The sequence below is a fragment of the Sapajus apella genome, unplaced genomic scaffold (assembly GCF_009761245.1).
Source record: "Sapajus apella isolate SASKATOON/1434 unplaced genomic scaffold, GSC_monkey_1.0 scaffold15, whole genome shotgun sequence".
Classification (NCBI taxonomy): Eukaryota; Metazoa; Chordata; class Mammalia; order Primates; family Cebidae; genus Sapajus; species Sapajus apella.
Genome location: NW_022436955.1, coordinates 32,802,334 through 32,811,138, shown reverse-complemented (window position 1 = coordinate 32,811,138; position 8,805 = coordinate 32,802,334). Strand labels below are relative to the sequence as shown.

Genomic DNA, 8,805 nt, shown 5'->3' with positions numbered 1-8,805 from the left:
ATGGCTTGGGGCCATGCCTGAGGGGCAGCAGGTGCCCTTAACTCACCGTAGTGAACAGATACTGCGCTCTCTTCATTTCCCTGCCTTGAGGTGACCCCTCCACCTCCCCTGCGGCCGCCTCTCTGCCCAGCGTCTGCTCCAGGTCAGGCCCCCTCTTACTCCTTCTGGCCCAGTGCCCTCATGGCACCTGGTGTGCTTAGCACACTTGCTGACTGGGCCACACAGAAGGCCCAGAGCCGGGCTGGGCCAGCTCCCTCAGCATTGGCAGGGACTTCTAAGCAACTGAAAACTCCTCTGGCCAACTGGGCAAGAGGTTTCCAGAAAATCCCTTGAACTGCTGGGTGGTGCCCCAAAGCCCACAGTGCGGACAGCGAGGGCAGCCGTCCTGCCGGGACTCAGTGCCCACCCGGGACACATGATGTGACCTTTCTGCCCACAGACCTACGGCCCAGCCTCACAGCCATCCACAAAGCGTGGGGCCGGCAGGTCCTGGGCTCAGCTCACTGCAAGGAGCCTGGCAAAGGGTGGGCAGTGCAGCAACTCCTGCAGAGGGAGGGGCTCTGCCTCCCCTTCCCCAAAAGTGGGTTCTCATGTTGCAGAGTCAGCAGGCATGACCCGCATCCAATATCAAGGCGAGCCTGCAGCCTGTCCCCCACCACACCATCTCCTGAAAGAACGTCTCATTTGCTCTCTGAGTCAAAAGGAAAAGAACAAAGCGGGGAAAGTATTGTCCACAGGTGACAGAAGGCAAAAGTTCTTTAACATTTAACCTGCTGCAGGGCCGGGCGCAGTGCTCACGGCTGTCATCCAGCACTTTGGGAGGCTGAGGCGGGTGGATCATGAGGTCAGGAAGTTGAAGACCAGCCTGGCCAACATGGTGAAACCCCATCTCTACTAAAAATACAAAAATTAGCTGGGCGTGGTGGTGCACACCTGCAATCCCAGCTACTTGGGAGGCTGAGGTAGGAGAACTGCTTGAACTGGGACCTGGGAGGAGGGGGTTGCGGTGAGCTGAGACAGGGCCACTGCTCCAGCCTGGGCTACAGAGTGAGATTCTGTCTCAAAAAAAAAAAGAAAAAAAAAGGCTGGTTGTCGCCCTTCTAAAGGCTGAGCCTCCCGGTAGCTAGGAGGCTGCATGGAAGCCGAAGTGGCAGCTCCCACATGGCCCCTCTGGCCAGCTGGGCCCCTCAGGTGAGAGCTGCACCCAGGCCAGCACCAGCCACTCAGCCACCAGCAGCGGCCCCCCGCTGCATTGGCTCTCCTGCCTCTGTGTCTGGGCACCAGGTCTGCTGGCCCAGATGGCCACCGCTGCAGCCAGTGTGGCTGTGGGCTCCACTGCGGGGCACACACTGGGCCACGCCACTACTGGGGGCTTCCGTGGAGGAAGTGATCCTGAGCCTTCGAGGCCTGACACCACTTACCAGGAACCTCAGGAAACCCGGCCGGCACAGCAGCGGCAGCATTGCCCCTGACATCAGTTTGTGGAGTGTGCCCAGAACCAGGGTGACATCGGGTTTCAGTGAGGTGCTGAAACAGTGTGACTTGCAAACAGATCGGCCTAATCAGGAAGTTCAACCTGGAGAAGTGGAAAAGCAGCTCTCATAACCAAGTTAATTTAATACAAAAATTTAATTGATAATGAAGGTATGAAGCGTAGCCATCAGTTAAACCTGTCATTCCTGGCTTCCTTGTTTCAGAATTGAAATGGAGGGGAGTGTTCCTACTCTGTAGAACTTGGAGCTGGGCAAATTTTTTTTTTTTTTTTTTTGAGATGGAGTTTCGCTCTTGTTACCCAGGCTGGAGTGCCAATGGTGTGATCTCGGCTCACCGCAACCTCCGCCTCCTGGGTTCAAGCAATTCTCCTGCCTCAGCCTCCTGAGTAGCTGGGATTACAGGTACGCGCCACCATGCCCAGCTGATTTTTGTATTTTTAGTAGAGACGGGGTTTCACCATGTTGACCAGGATGGTCTCGATCTCTTGACCTCGTGATCCACCCACCTCGGCCTCCCAAAGTGCTGGGATTATAGGCGTGAGCCACCGCGCCCGGCCCTGGGCAAATGTTTGTGTGGCCTCCTTCAACGAGCTGTTAGGATTTTATTCTTTGTAAGTTAATTAGAATAAAGTGATTTTCTTGCAAAAAAAAAAAAAAAAAAAAAAAACCTGCTGCAGTTCAAGAAAATGATGAAAAACTGGAGGAGGGAGGTAACTGGGGCCCTGCAGAGGGACGAGCCCGGTAACTGGAGGCGCTCAGCTCTGAGCAGATGAAGACTCACAGCTGACACAGCAGCTCTCAGCTGTCCTGCCCGCAAGACTGCGCAGACACCACCCACCCGCACTTCACAGAGAAGCCACATCCACACCACTGACACCATGCCCATGCCGTCCACCCTTCACAGGCACACGGAGAAGCCAGGTCTGTCTAGGTGCCTGGCACAGTACGGCACAGGGACAGTGTGGCATCAGCTGCTCTCGTGAGAAACAAGTCCAGATTCTTGTGCTGGAATACTGACACACCCGTCTCCGGACACACCAGAGTGTGGCTGCTCCCAGGGTGTGGGGCGTCCAGGGCTGTTGGCTTTGTACTCCCCTCTTCTGTGAAGCTGGACTTTCTTTTTTTAACCAATAGCACATATTTCTTCTAACTTAAAAAAAAAAATTTAAGATACAGAAACCATAAAAAATAAATGGAACTAATTATAAATAATTACTTATAAAGAATTGGCCAGGCGAGGTGGCTCATGCCTAGAATCCCAGCACTTTGGAGGCCAAGGTGGGCGGATCACGAGATGGAGACAGTGGTCTGCCTGCCTCAAGAGATCAAGGCCAATCTGACCAACATGGTGAAACCCTGTCTCTGCTCAAAATACAAAACTTAGCTGGGCACGGTGGCGCACACATGCAATCCCAGCCGCTTGGGAGGCTGAGGCAAGAGAATCGCTTAAACCACTGAACTGCAGCCTTGGTGACAGAGCAAGACTCCACCTCAAAAGAAAGAAAAGAAAAAAGAGAAAAAAAACCAAGTAACACATGGAGACACAAAAACAGAGAATGCAGACACCTCTGTGGCTTAAAGTTAGTGGAAAACTCTAACCTAAAATGACTAATTTCCCTCTTAAATTACAACAGTTCTAATTTGTACTGATTTTATTTCTTCCTTTTGAGACAGGGTCTCTGTCACCAAGTTGGAGCGCAGTGGCAGTCTCTCACTGCAGCCTTGACCTCCGAGGCTCAAGCCGTCCTCCCCCCTCAGCCTCCTGAGTAGCTGGGACTATAGGTGCACACCACCATGGCGGCTATTTTTATTTTTTGGTAAAGACGGGTTTTTGCCATGTTGCTGGCAAACAGCAGGGCCCCAGACTCCACAGGGAAACTGATGCCCTCACAGTCTCCTGTTAGGTGTGTTGATGGATTGAGCAAATGGAGAGACCTAAGGTTAGAGCAGCCCTGGGGACTTTTCTGTGAAATGGGGAGGATGTGCCTCTGGCAGACACCTGAAGCCCCTGATTTCCTGTGGAAATGAGCTGGTCAAAGGGCCCCAGCACAGGCAGATGAGCGCTTTTGTCCCACAGTGGCAGACAGCAGGGGTGTAGATCTCCGCTACTCCAGCTGGGGCCCTGAGACAGACACCAGGAAAGGCTCTTCCCCTAGTGCGGTGGGGCAGGGAGGAAGCAGGCTGGAGTGCCGGTGAGCCCCACCCCACCCCCAGGGACCTAGTGGTTCCCCATTCACTGACTTCAGCCAGATTGGAGTCGGCTGGAGCCAGCCAACCTTCATGCCCTTTCACTTTAGAGGGATTTTTGTGGGCTGGCAGTGGCTCACATCTGTAATCCCAGGACTTCAGGAGGCCAAGGCAGGATTACGAAGTCAAGAGACTGAGACCATCCTGACCAACGTGGCGAAGCCCCAAGTCTACTAAGAATTAGCCAGCTGTGGTGGTGTGTATCTGTAGTCTTAGTGAGGCTGAGGCAGGAGAATAACTTAACCCTGAAAAGTGGAGACTGCAATGAGCCAGGGTGGTGGCACTGCGTTCGTCTGGTGACAGCAAAACTCATCTCAAATCTAAAAAGTTGTTTTTAAACAAAAACGGATTGAGCCTAGGCACGGGCTCCCAACCTGCCCCCTTGCACTTTCTGAGATGGAGTTTCCCTCATCATCCAGGCTGGGGTGCAGTGGCACGATCTCAGCTCACTGCAACCTCTGCCTCCTGGATTTAAGCAACTCTCCTGCCTCAGCCTCCAGAGTAGCTGGGATTACAGGCATGTGCTACCACTAGGCTAATTTTTTCATTTTTAGCAGCTATGAGGCTTTGCTACGTTGGCCAGGCTAGTCTTGAACTCCTGACCTCAAGTGATTATGTGTGCCTCGGCTGGGATTACAGGCGTGAGCCACCATGCCAGGCCCTCCCTGCATTTGAAATGATTGCCATACAAGCTGAACACAAACTCGGCACACACACCTTAGACAGGAAGACGGTAGCCAACAGCCCTCCAAATCACTGGATGTTCAGCATGTTTCCTAACAAGCCAGACATTGTCGCCTATCAAGTGTGGGCACCAGAGGTACTGGCACCAGCTATGTCAACAGTGCCCAGGTGCCCCCACACCTGCACCTGGCAGAAACATGGACACAGAACCTGGCTGGGCCCCTGAGGCCACGTCTCTGGGGTTGTCATGGCCAGACTGCGTTTGAAAACCTCATGAGAAACCATGCTGCCCCTGGACCCAGAACGGGGCTGCCCACCTCAGACCCCCTATACTATCTGGCTCCCTCTTGTCCATGAAGCAAGAACAATGGCTTTAGAATGTTCTACGATTGCCAGAGGCCAAAACTCAGCAGGGCCATCTAATACCATGGCATCCGGGTGAAGACAGCCGGTGAAGGATCAGAGCAGGATGACCTCAGTCACCAGGCACAAAGGGTTCAACAGTGAGGCCCCGAAAAAGATGCTACATTGACTGGAAACTACTCTGCTTAAAGTAGGCAATTCCAGGCTGGGTGCAGGGGCTCACGCCCATAAACCCCACTACTTGGGAAGCTGAGGGAAGCCATGAGTTCAAGGGTGCAGTGAGCCAGGAATGTGGCACTGTACTCCAGCCCTCTCCATTTTTTCGGCTGTTGTTGGCCAGATGGGAGTGCAGTGGTGTGATCGTGGCTTACTGCAACCTCTGCCTCCAGGTTCAGGCAATCCCCTCACCTCAGCCTCCTGAGTAGCCAAGACCACAGGTGTGCACATCATCACGCCCAGCTAATTTTACTAGAGACAGGATTTTGCCATGTTGGTGAGGCTGGTCTTGCATTCCTGAGCTCAAGTGGCCTCCCAACGTGCTGAGATTACAGGTGTGAGCACCAGCCCAACCTTGTCTCTCTAAAAAGAAAAACAAAGGGCACCTCTGGTAAGTCAGCCTCTGTAACCTCCCCACAAGAAAACCATCTTAAATCAGTCACTAACCAAGCAAGCAATAGAGCTTTCACAGAAAATGAGACATGATCCAGGGCTGGACTGTCTTCCAAGAACACCCCAAACCCCCTGCCAGGAAGTCACAGCTGCCAAGCCCCATCCCAGGCACAGCTGTTCCTACGAAACACATCACGTGGAGACCCAGCATGACCGCTGATTTATTACAAGTCCCCAAGAGGGCTTCATTTTTTCTTTTCCACGTCCTGTTCTGCAGCTTCCTTGGCTCTTTTTGCTCGTATGCCAAAGAGCCGGGCATTGGCACGGGCCATGCGGAGACTAGCGAAGGCTTTGAAATTCTTCTCCTCCTCAGTGATGACTCGTGCTTTCTCCTTTTTATAGACCTACAAGAGAGGAACAGGGTGTTAAACACACAAGAATCACTGGGCAAGATCACAACCAGGCCTCGGCAGAGCCCAGGAGACAGCCTTGGGGGAGCAGGTATACTGCTCAGGCACTGCTGAAAAGCGACCCTGACATTGCTAAGGAATCACCTTCCCTAAGATTTAAAAAAAAAAAAAAAAAAAAAAAAAAAAAAAAAAAAAAAAAAAAAAAAAAAAAAAAAAAAAAAAAGAAAGAAATAACCCTCCCTGAGCCAGACATGGTGGCCCAGGCCTGTAAACCCAGAAATTCAAAAGCAACGCAAACAACACAGAGAAACTCTTTCAACTCTCCCAACGTAGGGCTTCGTGGGTGCAAACAATAAAGCCAGAAGGAAACGTTCCTTTCCACAAACCTCCACACGCTACAATTGCCACTGTTCTCTTTCTTAAGCCTGATCCCCGCCTCAAATTCACCCACTGATTTTGTCTAAAGCCTGGGCTGGAGCAGGCATCCACTTACATTCCGGATGGGCATGACTGGTCCTGTCAGCTGGGTGGCGAGCTTCAGTTCCTCAGCCTGTTGGGGAATGAGACAGTTCAGTAGGTTGATCCCCTCTGCCCCAAGGACGCCACACTCACCTAGCCTGTCACTTCCCCTCGGATCACGTGTTTGGGAACCAGAGTCAGCCTTCCCTGAAACACTCTGTGGTCCCAGTGTTGAGACAGTCACTATTAGATCGTGAAACAACTATCTTACTGAGCTGACACAGAGAATCAACTGCCTGTGAACCAGGGTCTGGGCTGAGAACTGCTCCCTAATTCAACTACCAGGAAGCCCATACAATGGGCTCTTATCAACTTTATCCTACAAGGTTTTCCTAGAAATAGTCTGGAGTACAACCATTTTAGGGAGAACAACGATGTCAATGGAAAAAGCTGGCTCCAAACCACACCGCCTTGCCATGACGACCGAGCAGAAGGCAGCACCCCAGCTTGGCAGTCCTGATTAGCTCACTGTCTACTCCTGCACGAGGCCATGTTTTGCTAACAGAACAGCCACAATGTTGTGACACCTCTCACCCCAGCTGGACACAGGGACGGGTGTCCCCGCCTGCCAGGACGGCCCGAACGCCCCGTACTCACAGAACTGTCGCCCTTCTGCGGGGCCGAGGGCTTCCTGGGGAACAGGATGAGTTTGGAGCGGTACTCCTTCAGCCGCTGCACGTTGGCCTGCAGGGACTCGGTGGACTTATTCCGCCTCCTCGGATCCACAGAAATGCCAATGGTCCGGGCGACCTTCTTGTGAATGCCGGCCACCTGCCGCAGAACCAGAGCGAGATGGAGACAGGCCCGGACTGTCTCCAGCCCCGAGGCGCGGATGAAAAGCCTCAGCGATCAGATGGAAAAGGGTTCAAATGTGCTTTCATCAAGGCCGTACAGCGATTCCGGAGAATGTCATCACGCCACTGAGGCCGGCAAAGCGGACTTCGGGCGCTCCCGACACCGCGCGTGGCCAGAACTCACCCTGAGCTCCTCCAGGCTGAAGCCGCGGCCGGCGCGCACCTTCGTGTGGTATCGAACCGTGGGGCAGCGCACGATGGGCCGGATGGGCCCCGACGCGGGGCGCGGGGCGATGCGGCGCGCCTTGGCTTGCCGGGCCTTGCGTCTGGCGGAGAGAACCCAGCGGGTCAGCCTCGCCCAGGGCCGTCGGGCAAGCGCCCCCCGCCCCGGCATCGCCCGCCCCCCACCCAAGGCGCGGCCGCCGGCACGAGCCCCAGGGGCAGCCGCGGGCGCAGGGCTCACCTACGGATCTTCCGGGCCGGCTGGTTGAACCACGTGGCCACGCGCCGCTGCCAGTCCTTGTGGAAGTGGGGCTTCAGGATCATGCCATTCCGGCTGGGCGCCATGGCTGCCTACGGCCCTGCGGCTGCGGATGAAATCGGAGGGAGTGAGGGACCGGGCTCCGGCTCGCGCACCCCCCAGGCCTCCGCCCCGCACCCTCCATCCTGGGCCGTCCGGCCGCGTTTAGAGCCCGGGACCCGGCCCCACGCGGTCTGTGAAGCAGAAGAGGCTCCTCCATGCCCGCGCTGCCGACAGCGCCAGGCCGATGGCCCTGGATGGAGCCCGGAGGCCGGGAACCAGCCTCACTAACCTCCGCGCAGGACAACAGCCGAGCGGAAAAGAAACGGCGCCGCAACGCACCCTGGGATGATAGCCGGGCGGAACAACCAGAAGCGCCGGGCGCTCTGACCAATCAGAGCCCGGGAAGGAGGAAGTGACGTCGCAGCGGCTCTCCCGGCAATTCTGGCCCCGCCCTTGCAAACATGGCGCCGCCCTGAGTGCGGCGGGGCGGGAACCCGGCAGGTAGAGGTTGCGATGAGCCGAGATCGCACCACTGCACTCCAGGCTAGGCAACAGAGCAAGACTCAAGTCCCAAAAAGAAAAAAAAAAAAAAAAAAAAAGGAATTTCGGCCGAGCGCGGTGGCTCACGCCTGTAATCCCTCAGAGGCCGACGCGGGCGGATTACGAGGTCAAGAGTTCGAGACCAGCCTGGCCAATATGGCGAAACCCCGTCTCTACTAAAAATGCAAAAATTAGCCGGGAGTGGTGGTGCGCGCCTTTAATCCCAGCTACTCGGAAAACTGAGACAGGAGAATCTCTTGAATCCGGGAGATGGAGGTTGCTGTGAGCCGAGATCACACCACTGCACTCCAGCCTGGGCAACAGAACGAGTCCGCCTCAAAAAAGAAAAAGTTTTTTTTCCACAAACCAGGCACGGTGGCTCATACCTGTAATCCCAGCAGTTTGGGAGGCCGAGGCGGGTGGATCACCTGAGGTCAGGAGTTCAAGACTAGCAGAGCCAAAATGGTGAAACCCCATGTCTACTAAAAACAAAAAATTGGCCAGGTGTGGTGGCGGGTGCCAGTTATCCCAACTACTCGGGAGGGGGAAGCGAGATCCTGCCACTGCACTGCAGCCTGGGCGACAGAGCAAGACTCTATCTCAAAAAAAAAAAAAAAAAAAAA

At 54.7% G+C, this 8,805-nt stretch overlaps 1 protein-coding gene and 1 non-coding gene across 2 annotated transcripts; both read right to left on the bottom strand.

Annotated features, from left to right (window-relative positions):
* Positions 1-5,418: 5,418 nt before the first annotated feature.
* RPL13 (ribosomal protein L13) lies at positions 5,419-8,039 on the bottom strand. The gene is made up of 6 exons (XM_032284726.1): positions 7,932-8,039; positions 7,583-7,706; positions 7,304-7,445; positions 6,923-7,096; positions 6,300-6,356; positions 5,419-5,800 (listed from the first exon to the last, which is right to left on the bottom strand). Exons 2-6 carry the CDS (start codon positions 7,684-7,686, stop codon positions 5,642-5,644), a joined length of 636 nt encoding a protein of 211 aa, XP_032140617.1. The 5' UTR covers positions 7,687-7,706; positions 7,932-8,039; the 3' UTR covers positions 5,419-5,641.
* Positions 7,157-7,240, bottom strand: LOC116555848. Its single transcript, XR_004270699.1, has one exon. It is a non-coding gene; the product is annotated as a small nucleolar RNA MBII-202 (small nucleolar RNA).
* Positions 8,040-8,805: the final 766 nt, after the last annotated feature.

What these genes read in the sequence shown, in the direction of transcription:
- RPL13 (XM_032284726.1), bottom strand. Translation starts at nt 7,686, where the DNA reads ATGGCGCCCAGCCGGAATGGCATGATCCTGAAGCCCCACTTCCACAAG. An exon ending in TCAGCCTGGAGGAGCTCAGG is followed by an intron (nt 7,097 to 7,303) that starts GTGAGTTCTGGC and finishes GTTCTGCGGCAG; the next exon opens with GTGGCCGGCATTCACAAGAA. An exon ending in CAGTCATGCCCATCCGGAAT is followed by an intron (nt 5,801 to 6,299) that starts GTAAGTGGATGC and finishes CCTCTCTTGTAG; the next exon opens with GTCTATAAAAAGGAGAAAGC.